Source organism: Mytilus edulis, chromosome 13 (assembly GCF_963676685.1).
Source record: "Mytilus edulis chromosome 13, xbMytEdul2.2, whole genome shotgun sequence".
NCBI lineage: Eukaryota > Metazoa > Mollusca > Bivalvia > Mytilida > Mytilidae > Mytilus > Mytilus edulis.
The window spans coordinates 63,352,708-63,368,526 of record NC_092356.1 but is presented as its reverse complement, the minus strand read 5'-3'; the positions used below and the strand labels follow the sequence as shown (position 1 = coordinate 63,368,526).

The window sequence follows — 15,819 nt, the reverse complement described above, 5'->3', positions numbered from 1 at the left end:
ACACAAATCAATAAATGTGATCCTCAATTTAAGTGAAAAAACAAATAAACCAAAGTGAAGTTCTTACGAAAAAAGGAAATAAATAGAAAATATAAAAAAAAAGAATTTTAGGCGTATTACATTATAAGCCTGGTACCTTTGATAACTATTACTACCAATGGGTCGATGTCACTGCTGATGGACGTTTCGTCTCCGAGGGTAACACCAGCCAGTACTTAATTGGCTTTATAACTTTTTTTTATCTGATCGTCACTGATGTTTTATGTAGACAAAACGCGCGTCTGGCATATCAAATGATAAGCCTGTAACATGTACCTTTGATAACTATTAGCGATATAAATCTGACGATGATTTAATGAAACCACTAACCAATGCGTGGGAGGTACATTATATTCAGAATTTCAAAATTTCTTTTTCATCACAACTGTAAATCATTTCATTTTGAGAGGGTTAGCGCTATAGAACCAGGTTTAATCCACCATTTTCTTCATTTGAAAATGCCTGTACCAAGTCAGAAATATGACAGTTCTTGTCCATTCGTTTTTGATGCGTTTTGTTATTTGATTTTGCCATGTGATTATGGACTTTCCGATTGATTTTCCTCTAAGTTCAGTATTTTTGTGATTTTACTTTTTTCATACCTAAGGAAGATTGACTTTTGCCAAATTTGGTAGCTCTTATATAAGTTAACTATGAATGGAATCAGTGTATATTTTCAATAATTGAAACTTAGGTCTAAGGCTTAGCATTCGTTTTTTTTCAACTCAGCCCTGGCTTGTTTTGATATCAACACACGTGCTTTCATGCGTTTGTGTGACATTCTTGTTTCATTCCACAGAGAAAGGTGTAAAAGGGGAGGATAAAGATGTGAACAGCACCTATGCAAGAAAACCACGTGGCTGTCCAAAATAAGAAACTTTTTTTCTGTTTGTGTTTTCTGATTTGCGAATGCTATTTGTCAATCAAGAAATGTGGTAAGTAATTGATAATAAAGCCTTGATATTATACGTTCTACTAAATATACAGATTTTCTAGAATCGGAACTGTATATAAAATTTACAGTTTTTTTTAGAATCAACACTATATCCAATACTTGTTATATTGGGTAGACACTTTTTTACCTTTGGATATCTGTTTCTTATTTTTTAAATGTTTGGTTGCAATTGCATATCGGTTATTTCGAAGTTCCTTTTATTCAACAGAGGACCAAAAAAAAATGTACATGTATGTATAACCGTTATGTGTAAAATTGTAAAAGGACAGAAGATTTACATTTAAATGTTATATAATGTGTCTATCATCGAAGGTTAAAGTACGTCATTCGTGTTTGATTCTATTTTGAAAGGTTTTGGTATATCCAGGTTAAACGTTGTTTCTTTTTCTCAATTTAAATTCACAAATGGGGATATGAAATGAAACTAAAGCATGTAGCTCTTAAATTATTTAAAATCATAAATTATGATTTACCACCGACAGATTTTGTTTTACTTTTTTGTGCTTCATTCTTCCTTGGACTCCATTTGCTGTAATTACAGTTCATGGCCTTCGTATGAGAAAAACGGGAAAGTATGTTTTTACTGTGGACCTGGATTCCATTCGGTTGGCGACTGTGTGGTGAGTAGCGTTCCCTTTTTCATAAAAGTTAATATAAAATATCAACCTTTTTTTAAATTAGGAAGTATGTATATTAATTATATATTTGAACATGATCCAATATTCTTTTGTCAAAATGGTTTATTTTAATCTTGATCATAATGATATTGCATTGTAAAGAGTATTTAAATTTATATCAATATGTTAAGTCGTGACCATAACTATTTGGGGAAAACAAGTCCATGTTTTCTTGTCTTTATTCTCAATCTCTAGATTTTATCATTAATATGTTATGTCTATATTACATTAAATTTATATAATCAGGGATTATGTAGAATTTTCAATTTTTAAGGAATTATGTAGAAACACTACTAGTGGGTTTAGGTATTATATGTTATCACTTAAATTTTCAATGAATAAGTAAAATTACTATAAAACACTATTAGGCACCACGAATTAAAATGTTATACAAATATCAAATTCATGCTCATCGATTTTAAACAAATTCTCATGTTTGATTTATAACAATGTATAACATTTATCCAAACTATTAAAAGTCTAGAAGAAACAATAAACAGGTCATGAAGATACGTAGCTTCGTTTCGTGTATATTTTAGTCTAGACGCCATCTAATTTACCATCGAGTTGACCTCTAAAGCCATCCGATTACCATCTAAGCGCTGTAAACATAAATATAGATATAAATAACTTAAGCAAACTCGTGCTGTTGGATTTTTCTTTGTTTCACTTTCAATGCTGACATTCTTTTCCTTTAAATAACTTTACACATACAATTCATGTGTTATCCATCTCAAGCTAAGGGGTAAAATTGAAGTTCACATGAATACGGATTCAATGAGGTCGAATTATTCACTTGCAAGTGAATAATTCAAAATCAATGTTTATTGGCTTATTTTGACAAAATTGAATCATACTGGCTGCTATAAGCGAATTATTATTTCATTCTTTGCATTTCATTAATGATTGAGCAAAAAGAATAATATAATAGATTTTTTATTTATCTCGCAGCTAGTGCCCCTTTAAGCACATTATATCAAATCGATCATTTATTCTTACAAACTAAATGACGGTATTGACTATTGAACATCTATTTGATTCACATATGTTAAACCGCAATATCCACATTTAAAAAAAAACCTTGGCAATCACATATAGAATCAATTATAACATGTATAATGACACATCTGAGAAAAAGAAAATTTTCGGTCCAAACATATAAAGGTAAAAATGAAACTGGAATCAGTAGCCTCGAACTGATTTGTTTTGTACAATCCGAGCTTAATTCCATCCTTTTTCCGGCTTTTCGCAAATAAGTGCTATTCTGTATTCGAGATCTCCCTTTTCTCGATCAACATCTGGAGTGGGAATGAGAATATTATGAGAAGCCCAATGTCGGCTTATGTGTGGGTGGCTTCTCAAGCGACACAATCCGGAAATGCATTGGTGGGGAACAATGGATAACTTTAAATTTACGAAAAACTAAACATGTCTACGCTAGGAATAGATTCCCTTAGCTTTATTTTGCAAACCTTTTACGAAGGTTGGGTATTGATGCTTTTTAACTCGTATGACAATTGGCCTTTATTTTTGGAATCGAGGGTCACTGATCAGTCTTTTGTAGGTAGAACGCGCGCAATTCTGGTATCTTCAACTAGTTTATCTAAAGACATACAGCACAGGCAATGAGTTGTTGACATGATTAAGAAAAAACAATTGTCAGTTGCAATAAATTTTATGAGTAAATCAATTACTAGGTATATCAATTATTTCAACTTCGGTCTGCAAATGGAAGGCATTTAAAAGTTTTTTTTTACTTTGGTTTCAACTCATGTAAAGATTGGGTGTACACTATCTGTTACATAATTTAGCTTATATGTTTTAAACATGGTTTGCATGGTTCGGACACTGAATTATAATTTAATCCAGTGATTATATACAAATCTTACAGAAACCAAACACCCAAATGCAGTGTGTTCCATGCCCAGATGGCGCCTATCAGGTTACCTCAAACAGAGCAAACTATTGTACTAGCTGCACCAGGTGTGAAGAGGTTGTCATGAATTATTGGGTATCAGCTATCCTGTCACCATGCACTGCAACATCGAACGCTGTTTGTGGATGTATTCTAGGGTATCATTTTACTAAAGATGAAAGGGAACCAGGAAGAGGCTTCTGTCAGACCAATTCTCTTTGTTCTGCTGGCCATGGCTTAGTAGCAAATGGTAAGATTATTTTCACGTTTGATAATTATTCTTTTTTCACATGGTGTTGACGTAGGAAAACATAGCTTTTCATTTATTTTACCAAATGTTGCATTCGATTTGATGCGATATATAGCTGAACTGTTTATAAGTTCGTCTGAGCCAGTGACAACTCTACAACAGATTTATCCATCGGATCACCAGCGATGATGGTGATACATTGCTGTGTACATTATGTATATACAACTCGTCTAAACATCATTGTTCTTCTCTCGCCGGGATTCGAACCCATGCTACTGAGATATCGTGACACCAAATCGCCTGCACTGTAGCTGAACTGTTTAGATATTCATGGTTTAGAGTTAATTACGTACATGACACATATTTTATACTTTGGGAGACATAAAGTGATAAACCACGTTGCCTTCTAAATAAAAATACTTTTTTCCTATCCTTATTAACTCAGTATTGCATATAAGTATGATAAATTTCGCGATGGATTTAGATCTTTAGATAGTTATACTTGCACCAACATACCTTTTTTTCTTTAGATTATTGAACTGTTATAATGTATGTTTACAATAACAAATAAAAAAAACCATCCATAACACTCAATTTGAGGAACAGAAATTTTTGTACAACAATGTTTTGTACCCCTTCGTAAGTGAAATAAAATTGAGAATGGAAATGGGGAATGTATCAGAGACAACAACCAGACCATAGAAAAAACAACAGCAGAAGCTCACCAACAGGTCTTCAATGTAACGAGAAATTCCCGCACCCGGAGGCGTCCTTCAGCTGGCCCTTAAACAAATATATACTAGTTCAGTGATAATGAACGTCATACTAATTTCCAAATTATATTTTATATTTTCAGCATCAAGTTTTACAGATACACAGTGTAAACCATGTACGAATGGTTCCTCATACAATCCTGCCCAATCTTTAGACCCATGCCACCAATGCACGACATCATGCTCGAACGATACTGAAATGTTGTATTCTTGTAACACTACGCATAACATGGCATGTACACCAGACAGAGGTTTGTAGTTTGATGTAGGTTTGTAAAATTTCATATTTCGATGAAGCCTTGGTCATCAAATTATTGTTCAATTTACATAAATGTCATTTGAGTGTACATAAACAACTATTATCATCAACAAAACAAGAGTAGAATAGAAATAAAGGGATATCTAATATACCTACTTTTACAATTTTTCACAAATCTGGAACAGATTAAATTGTAAATAAATGCAACAATAGTATACCGCTGTTCGAAAGTCATCAATCAATTAAGAGAATATAAAAAAAAAAAAAAATAGAGGAAAACAAATCAACTATATGAGCAAAACAACGAAACAACAGAAACACAAAAGTACAACAAAATGCCAAGCGGCAATGTAACACACACAAACTACAAGATACCAACTGCCATTTTCTTGACTTGGTGCAGGTCATTTTAAGATTGAACCTTGTCTTGTGTCTATCTAAACCTCGCACTTTTATTGCAATGTTAAATATAACACAATACGGTGGGGTTAAAGTAGTTGTTTTATATCTCAACCCTCCCCTTTACATCTAGACAATGTCGAAAATCAATCACACAGAAATACGTACAGTAAAAAGTAAAATGACAATGATACATAAATAAACAAAGGATTACTATCAATTACTGACATGCCGCTGCAGACCCCAATCAAAATGACTGAAAAATTATGTCTTAGTCATTTGTATATCCCTGAAGCAAATATATAAAAAAAAATCGTATACAAATTATCAATTACTATCATATATTATTAATTACTTTGTTTTACTTATATTGTTTGAAGGGTTAGTTCGTGGCATTCATACTTTATCTATTCAATACACAAGCCCAAGAAGAAACGCAACATTATTCTTCAATGAAATAGCAACTACAGGACGCAAAGAACAAAGAGGCATACAAGAAACTTAAAATTTTTACTAAGCTATATTCTGATAGCCAGATTCAAAAATGGTTATGCATGACTTTCACAAAAGTAAGCCATCTTTACCACAACAGAAAAATAATAAATGTTTAGATATATTTTAGGACAACAGCTTATCATTGTCTATTTTGATTCGTAAATTTTTCAGTTACATGCATGTACGTTTTTCAGAAGTGATACATGTAGTAAGTAAAAGCGACTCGAATAGTTATTTAACAGCTGGAATGGGTAGTGGTATGGGATTTATAGTTGTGTTATGCAGCATATGTTTCTTTAAGAGGAGAAAAAAAGGAACACAAAGTAGTAATCAATCAAGGTGTGTTTATTTTATATAAAAAAGAAAATATTAATTGTTTTCAATAAGAAGTTTATTTTGATTTCCCATTTTTGTCATTGTTTGTTGTTATACATGTACCAACTTGAAAAGTGTAATTTTTGTTTTAATTTTTTGATAACCTTTTGTATTATTCGTGATTTAAAATCAAGTATGGCAACTTTTAAATACAAGCCTTTGTGTCCGTTCTCCTTTTCCGTAAAAGCAACGAAACTAGATTAGAGAAAATTATTACATTGCCATAAAAATTCAGTATAAGACAAACCAAAAAAAGTACATAATATTTATGAATTGAAATCAAAATCACGTTATTGAAACATGTGCAAGTTAAACATAAAAAAAGAAGATTTTAAAAGACCTGGACCTACCAGGAATATGACAGTTGTTTTCCGTTTATTTGATGTGTATGAGGTTTTAATTTTGGCAATTTATTACGAAATTCCTGCTTTGAATATCCTTTGGCGTTCGGTATTTCGTTATTTTACTTTAATCTTTGCGAGGATTTGTTTTACAAAAATCGTAAAAGACAAGGAGAAAACAACAATATTAGGTACAATACAAATAATAATTAGGTTTCGACTTAAAATAAAACATTTTCCTTAGAACAAATCATCGTTTTCGACAGTCAAACAGTCTTTACTCACAGTTACTTGAAAGACTTTCCGTTTATTCAATATTAATCGATATACGCAATGAATTAACGGTCATTTTTTTTTGTCAATTTGCCACCTCGAATATGAGTATCAGATATTGACGTCCAACAGACGGGATGAAAAATTAGTATTAAAAAACATGCATTTCTTAACTTTTCTAAAATATTTTTTTTAAATTTTAAAGACAAAAGTCTTTACAGACATATAATACATATTGATGTTAAGATTAATTATATTATTGTTTGTTTCGTATTAATTTGTTTTATAGTAATCATTTCAACGATATGTCCATGGTCATAAGGTAAGTTACTTTAAGTTTATCATCGCATTATTTGTATGTTATATTAAACAATGGACACAAATCTATAAAATAATTGACGTAATATACCATGATACAAAGTCGAAATAGTTGGCCCCGCCAAGATTTTTGTAAACGGTGTCAATCACTGTAAGTGGGAGACACATTCGATAATGCAGTATTTTTGGAAGTAGATAAGAGTAAATGAGAAGAATGGTTCAAAAGTTCTTTATGCATCCTAGACCATGTGTTCAGCATACCTGGTATATGTTATCATCGAAATGATGAACCTTAAATATGAGCGTTATAAATCACACTTATACAGATAAGATACCGATGACAGTTAAGAATACCTCTATTTGTTTCAGTATGAGTTTGTTTGTTTTTGAGAAGGTTTAAAAGTTACCGAATTCGATTTTTTTTATCATCGTTGAGAAGGGAGGGAGGAACGAAAGATACCAGAGTGACATTCCAGCTCATAGATAAAAGAAAAACCGACAAAGCCATGGCTAAATAAAAAAGCACAAACAGAAATAATTCTAAACAAGACACACAGAAAACTACAGACTAAGAAACACGAACCCCACCAAAAACTTGAGGTGACCTCTGGTTCTAAAATTAGTTCTAAAATAATGTTACTTTTCTTAAATAGAAATATTTGATAGAAATAGTAACGAAATGTCCTTTGTCTTTTTATTAACTATAATTCTGAAAATTATTGAAATATGTGCAACTGTGCATGTACTTAACAACAAGCAATTATCTAAAGAAAAAAAAACAAAAAAACTTTAACACGTAATTAAGATAATAAACAACGTCATGCAGTACCTAGAAAATATACTCCATGACCATGCATCGTGTTTTATGTCTAAAGTTGATACGAAATATTTATCGACAAGGTCTTGCAAGTATCCCCCGCTGAAATTTGTAGCGAAATAAGCGAAGAATAAATTTTAAGAATATAGGCGAATGTACCAAAGGCATATAAAAACACTCAAGTCGAAAATAAACTGACACAACAGTGGCAAACAGTGATAATCGCAATTGTTTTGATGTAGCAGTGTATTTCTATATCTTTTCTTCAGGCAAGATTTTAGTTCGGTACTGGAAAATATACGGCAAACTTGTCTTAGATCTGGTAAGATTACAAACAAAGATTATATCCCGTGCTTACCAATTGACATATTTTAAAAGGGACGTAATGCTTGCCCATTTCCTGAAATATTAATGTTAAATAATGGCACCAAATAAAGCAGATCATTGACTTTGTAAGATTTCAATTGATGAGTCACATTACGAAGATTTTGTACCGTTTCCTTATTCCATAAGCTACAGCCTTCAAGTGTACTCATCAAGAATTTCTTATGAATACCTAACACTTGCTTTATAACTGAATAATTATAAAATGTGTATTGTATGCACTGGAAAGCATAAGATTCATCTAAAAATTTCAGTAACAGTTACAGACTATTTGGTGATGGCACATAGATCTACGTTTGCACCGATGTCATTCATTTCAACTAAAACAACAGACTGGTATCGAACTATCGAGTATTATACAATTTGTTAATTATTCTATGACAATTCTTTAATTCAGTGGACAGTCACATTATTATGGTTATGTTTATAATTTGGATTCCTGTAATTTGTTGTCGATATATTATAAGGACAAATTTAAAACAACACAATAAAAAATGAAGACATTGTTTCCAAAAAAAGAAAAAAAAAACCGTGGATTTCGTAAAAAAAGAAAAATCACAAAAATACTCAATTTCAAACAGAAAATTCCCTAATCAAATGGCAAAAGTTCAGACACATCAATCGAATGGACACTAACTGTCATGTTCCTGACTTTGAACAGTCATTTTCATAAACCTCGCACATGTATGAAGGTCGCATCAAGTTCTATTTGTTGACAACAATGTGTGAACAAAACAAACAGACACAAAGGTAAAAATGTCAAATATAGGCCTGCGACAAAACAGTCAACATTGTATTATAATTTCAATCACTATAAAAACAAACAAATATGGAACAAAGAAGCACAAAAAGGCATAAAGACAAATCAAAACAATGTGCCATAATTTTCTTAAAGTGGTTGAAATTATAAAACGGGTCGGACTAGGTGCCTATATTCGTCACATGTCAAAGGAGTCCAATTTCGAAGTTATAATTATGACGAAATATATGTTACAATGTAATAATGTCAAACCGTTGCATTAGTATATTTTATTTGTAATAATTATATTTCATAGGTGACGATATTGACTGGGAAAGATTTTTTAGTATATTTTCAATAAAAGTGATCGTTCTTCCCGACTGGGAGCAATTTATCCGGATATTATTCAGTAAGTATTAAAGTTTAACGTAGATAAGAATCATGCACAGTTATCACAAACACCAAAATTGACCTTGCACACATGATTGGTCTTAGAAATAGCGAAATATTACCCAGCTTAAAACAATACGCTTGATAGATAAGCAGAATACAAAAATAAACTGTCATTGTCTTCTGACATCTACCTGTAATTAAATGTAAGTTTGTATTCTATGGATAACTTGAAATAGCGACAAGAACATATATATAAGTATATTACCAATATTTCTGGCGTTGGTTTAATTGTATTTTATTAATTCAGGAGGTATCCCTTTGCATCAGTAGGCCAATTTTCTCTAACTGCAAGTGACACATATACTATGCTTAATAAAACATATAGTTTGCCCGGGATTTTGAACTCATCAAACATGAAATAATGATATTGTAAACACAACATTCAAAAGCAAACACATTCGTTAATTATCTTATAGCCTAAGGCACGGAGCATCTTGAAAATCAAATGAACCTTGCATAAAGCCATAATTATTTCATAATACGATAAATTTCGTTTCTTTTTCTATATAAAAAAGATCAAGACTGTATCTGCTTAGGAGAACCACATATACAAAAATCGTCAAATCCACAATCAGCATGCCTTTGGAAACAAGTTCAATTTGCTTAATTGCACAAATATTCCTTTAAAAATAAAATCGAAAAATTAAATTTAAACATAACCTACTCAAAAACGCCGTTTTAATAAAAAAAAATTGTATCCAAATCTGAATAATACAAGTAACAAAATGATCTTTTCTATGTAGTCTATAATCATGGTAATGTTTTGCCATGAAGTAAATGCATAAAAATAATTCATGGAATTTTATGCTATCTTAAAACTATATGTACTATTTCTTTTAATGATGTGATATATTTTCAAACCTTCAAATCAATTAGTTTTGGTATCTTGATTTTGAGGCTTTTTCGATCATTGCATATTTTGAAACTGACAAAACAATTGTTTTTATCTGAAGAAAATAATCATAACTAAATTTCTTAAAGTTTGTGACAATTGTTAAACACACCATTAAATGACCGATAATGAAAGTATGAAAAATACCGGACAGTGGGATCAACTTATCTTAGTTAATATTTGGAAGAGAGGTTTAACCTAATTTATGTGTTTTATAGCTCTCGCCGGTTCGGAGAGAGGACAAGAAACTGTAAATGAGGCAAAAGAATCAGTTGACAGAGAAAAGTATCATTCCCGGCTATTCCATGCTTTAACAATATGGAAACAATGTTGTTATCGAGAAAATGATACGGTTATGTATGGAATCTTGTGTAATGCTGTTAACACTCATACAAATAACGTACAATTCAGACCCAGTTGATATAGTCATATCAATTTTTGCATTTAACTGTATACGACTATATATATATGTGTATACTTTAAAAAGATATATGTGCTGAATACATGCTCAACAATATACTCGTCTATTCCAAAAAGTTTAACTTAATATAAAACATCATACATAAGTGCTATGTGCTAAAATTTGTATGCATTTGTTAATATGATCAGGTACTAATTTAATGCTTTTTTATGTCACATTTTACACTATAAGAAGAAGCTGTCAAGTTAATTTTGGTAATACTCCTTTGGTGATTTATACATTTATACATCCCACCATTGTAATATTGTACTATTGTCATTTTTGTATTCGTGTCTTTTATTTTTACTAATGTTCTTTGTTAATTGAATGGGCATGTGCCATTTTGTTTTTCTTTGTTAAAATAATATTTTTATTTAATAGTGATTCAGATAATAAAACAATGTTGACTGCTGTATCCCAATTTTTCACATTTTTGAACATTATGTCTTATATGAGTTATATGCGACTGTCGTATTAGTAAAAAGTTTAGCTAGCCGAGTATAATCCATTATTTTTTACTATGCCAGGAAAATGACAGTTGTTTTCCATTCTTTTGAAGTGTTTCAGCTTTTGATTTTGCCATTTGCCAAAGGACTTTCCGTTCTAATTTTTGTTAGATAGCTGTTTGTGTAGGTAGAAAATAAAATTGAGAAAGGAAATGGGGAATGTGTCAAAGCGACAACAACCCGACCATAGAGCAAACAACAGCCGAAGGCTACCAATGGGTCTTCAATGTAGCGCGCCGGTAGGCGTTCTTCAGCTGGCCCCTTAAAAAATGTGTATACTAGTACAGTGATAATGGACGTCATACTAAATTCCGAATTATACACAAGAAACTAAAATTAAAAATCATACAATACTAACAAAGTAAAGATTTTAGTTTCTTGTGTATAATTTCGTCCCCTTTTAAAGATTGTTTGTGTAAAAAAGATATTTAGAGTTAAAGACTCTATAATTTATAAACTACACACTGATATTTCTTGTCTACAAAAAGAACTGACAACACGTACATCCTATATTATAACTCTGGAAAGTGACAAATTAGACTTAGGTCATTCTCTTCGTATACATAAACAGAAACTTGTCATTGAATGATCTCAAAATGATTACTATCCAATTCAACGTATAATAAAGCACAAAATCTTAATGCAGCATCACATTGTCATCAAAGTGCTGAGCAAGACTCCGTAAAAGTCTGGTTTCTGGAACACCGAATTAAAATTCTATAATTTGATATAATCAAGCACGATAATAAAATGTCAAACTTACAAGCCAAAGTTATTGATATCATATTCATCATATGTTCAACAAGCATCATCATGAGAGACAAAGGGGTAGAAGAATGCGGAAATGTAGCAACAATAAAAACAACAACGGCTTTCCAACACATAAACAATCTGCGATATATCTGAACATGCGAAAAAAGCTTTCTAAATAGTTTCTGCAACGATCAATATTATGATATCTATACGTCAGACCACATGATTCCGTTGTAATAGTGAATGACCATCTTGGAAATGAAATGGATAACTATGTTATGCAAACCCTCGAAGAGACATATTCAGGAATTGATGGAAACTCTTTTTAAGACGCGCGTAATCGCTCCAGAGTGATGAAGAAGACTATTAAATATAGCTTGTTTCCAAAAAAGTCGTTCAGTGCCACAACACAAGTGAACCGAGAAATGAAAGATCAACCATAAAACGGTGTGTCAATCTTAACCGACCACTCTATGCATGCACCCCACCGACTGGGAACTGAGAAGAGATACATCTAGGTCAAATGAGAACTTGTTAGATAAAGTAAAACTGGTAGAAAATAAACGTATTTTATCATTTAACTTAGTGGACATTTTGTCATTATAATGCTCCTAGACTGGCTGCATTCTAGAGATTAATATAGAATTCACGAGTATTTTAAACTTTATAATTCCTATACTAAATGCTTTGATGATGATAAATTTGATAACCCGATTCAAAGAAGTCTGGGCCATGCTGGTGTTTCAATTATATATAGAAAATCATAACAAACTATTACATGTATTATTAAAGAAATTCCGGATGTTGGAAACAGAATTATTGGGGTTTTATTCAAACTACCAAAAAACAATACCTCTGTTATGTGTATATAAATTTGAGAATGGAAATGGGGAATGTGTCAACGAGACAACAAACTGACCAAAGAGCAGACAACAGCCGAAGGCTCCAAATGGGCCTTCAATACACCGAGAATACAATTATCCTTGGAAAAGATATGAAAGCTTCGCTTTATCGTAGCAGTAGCATTACTAGATATATTGACTTTAAACTATTTGCTGATGAAAATAACCTCTCGTTTCCTAACCTTTGCAAAAAGAAAAATACATCTTTTTTTTTAAATATAAAAGACTCTTCACAAATTTACTACTTTCTTCCTAATACAGATATTGTCACATCCTATAATGCACTGACAAAAGAGATGAACAACACATCTAAACATGATCCAATTGCTTTAACTTTTTTAATGGAAAAGAAAATGAACAAGTGTGCGGAAAATTGACTGGAATAAAATTGACATCATAGAATATGAAAAAAAAAATCATTGAGCCATATGCTAGACTCTGAACTTCAAAAGTTAGATTTAGAATCATTTGACAGTAAAATGTGCGGAATAGTCACTGATACACCAAGAGGGCTTGTCACACCGAAATACAAACCTAGAACACGTACTTGTATGGAAGGTCGAGTTAAGCCCCAACCAGTCGTTGATATCATTTGGCAAACAAAAAAATTTGTTTTGGGGAAATGGAAACAAGATGAACGAACCAAAAGCAAAGAAAATCAATACTTTATTGAAATGAAACAAATGAAGAAGAAAAAAGAGATATACTCAAAGAAAGTCAGCTTAAACATGTTAAAGCATCTAAGCGTCGCGACAGTTTTAACAATATAATGGAGCATAGGGAAATCGAAGAGAAACAATTTTATAAGCTAGTAAAACGTCAACGGACTATAAATATTTATCAACATCTAAACTTGAGACATAATAACAAGATCTTTAGTGACTCTTGTAGCCATAGCTGAAACTTGGGCTGACTATTTTCAAGAACTGTCTTTCCCTTCTGAAAATGAGGTTTTTTTTACAATTGTTATGAACAATAAGTGGACGTCTTCAAGATGATGTCCGAGTATTACAGGAACTATTCAACCCTTATAGGGACACCCTTAAATTTCAAATGTATAATGTCTTTTAGAATAGAAAAGCAGCTGATGAACAAGGGATTACTATCGAACATCTAAAATATTGATATCAATCTGTAACAGTTGTTAAAATTATCGTTAAATGAATAAACTTTATATTTCAACACATTAACCTTCCGTCTGATCTGAACAGTGGTATATGTGGCCTAGTATTAAAAACGGGGTCAAACCAAGAGATGTGTCTAACTTTTATCGCAAAATAACAGTTAATATAATCCTGGTACCTTTGATTACTATTGAAAAACTTCATCTATCAAAAAATGTTAATGTCATTTAAGATAACCTTACAAAAGGGATTCAAAGCTGCATTAATTTTGACTGAGCTAAAAAGCTGATGCTATAAAGAAGTTGAAAAGTTAATCATATCTTTGAGTGATGCACAGACAGCATTTAATATTGTGTGGCACTCTGGGCTTATGAGAAAGAGGAATAACAGGTGATAATTCACTAATGGGTTGCTTAAGCCTTTATTGTGAGTGGTATAAGAACTTAATGTCCTTATTAATATAGCAAAGTATCAAATCAAAACCAATTAACAAATTCCAAGGTGTTCGACAGGGTTGAGATTGGTACCGACTGCCTATAAGGTCTTCATAAATACACTACTGCAAATGATCGAAATGAATGGTTTTCACTTGGTGCTTACTTAGATGTCACCCTAATTTCCAACAACCCGTATGAGATGCAAGAAATGTTAAATGTCTTGTCTGATTATGCAAATAAACATCGCTACATAATAATCAGTCAGAAGTCATATACTCTACAGTATGGAAGTAAAACTGAACCTTTATTTTCGTTGAACCAATGAATGGTTAACCTGTTCAAAATTAATTAAAATATTGTATTGATCATGATGTTCACTCTAAAATGGTGAGACGGATATTGTGTAGAATTCAGACAGCCAGATTGACACAGTGTATGCCATCATTTGATCTGGGCTCCGTGGATTGAATTGACATAGCTCTTAAGTTTCGATGCGTCTGGTGAAAATGTATGTGCTACCCCCACTTTTGTATGGGCTAGACTCTATTAGACTTCCTGTTTCTGATATGAAATCCTGATCCTGATCCTGATCCTGATCCTAAGGTCAATAATTGACACGACTTGTCTCTTTTGTACTGAATATTCCTCATACAGTGCACCATTTTTCCTGGTAATTTCTCGCTAATACTTGAAAAATTAGTTTAGGCGCAGGATCGGGTAGCAGGACTTGCTAGTTCTTGAAAACGCCCTGATTTAAGTATATATTCCCCTATAATTTGTGCAGTTATTTCACGTGTTCCTCTCTTTGATGGTGAAAGTAGTGAATGGATATCCAGTGGGATGTTAACTATTTCCAGTCCTCTCTTTCTTGGTGGTATCTTGGACAGTATATCAGATAGTGTTCTGTTGTTTCTTTTTCTCCGCATTTTTAATATGGCGTGAGGGATTGACCTAATTGGTTTCTGTATTTGTTTAGTCTGCTGTAGCCTGTTCTTAATTCCGATAGTATTCTTCCAATTTGGGTGTAAGGGATGTCTAGTTGAAGTATTTTTCAAACTATAGGTATCAGATCATATAGGTGTCTTCTTGTTTCACCATTGTCCATCTGCTTTGCCATTTCAGTTTTGTAGACATCTTGACTGCACTTCTGACATCCAACATAGTTATAACATTATATTGTGCATTTAGTGATGAGGCTTCCTTTACAGCATATTTCACCAACTGGTCCGCTATCTCGTTCCCGGCTATATTAGCATGGCCTTGGATCCAAGATAAGTTGTTAG

The 15,819-nt window shown here is 32.1% G+C and overlaps 1 protein-coding gene across 3 annotated transcripts; it reads left to right on the top strand.

Annotated features, from left to right (window-relative positions):
• The first annotated feature begins 841 nt into the window (after positions 1-841).
• On the top strand, positions 842-11,313 carry LOC139499905 (tumor necrosis factor receptor superfamily member 5-like). Of its 3 annotated transcripts, XM_071288535.1 has the most exons (9): positions 842-974; positions 1,536-1,614; positions 3,563-3,836; positions 4,693-4,860; positions 5,957-6,101; positions 7,041-7,073; positions 8,156-8,208; positions 9,326-9,418; positions 10,573-11,313. In XM_071288535.1, the coding sequence occupies exons 1-9, from the start codon at positions 949-951 to the stop codon at positions 10,773-10,775; spliced, it is 1,074 nt and encodes a 357-aa protein (XP_071144636.1). In that variant the 5' UTR covers positions 842-948; the 3' UTR covers positions 10,776-11,313. The 3 variants fall into 3 exon arrangements, with proteins under 3 accessions (XP_071144636.1, XP_071144635.1, XP_071144637.1); XM_071288534.1 differs by lacking the exon at positions 842-974 and having other exon boundaries at positions 1,313-1,614; XM_071288536.1 differs by lacking the exons at positions 842-974; positions 9,326-9,418; positions 10,573-11,313 and adding an exon at positions 8,525-8,734 and having other exon boundaries at positions 1,313-1,614.
• The last annotated feature ends 4,506 nt before the right edge of the window (positions 11,314-15,819 follow it).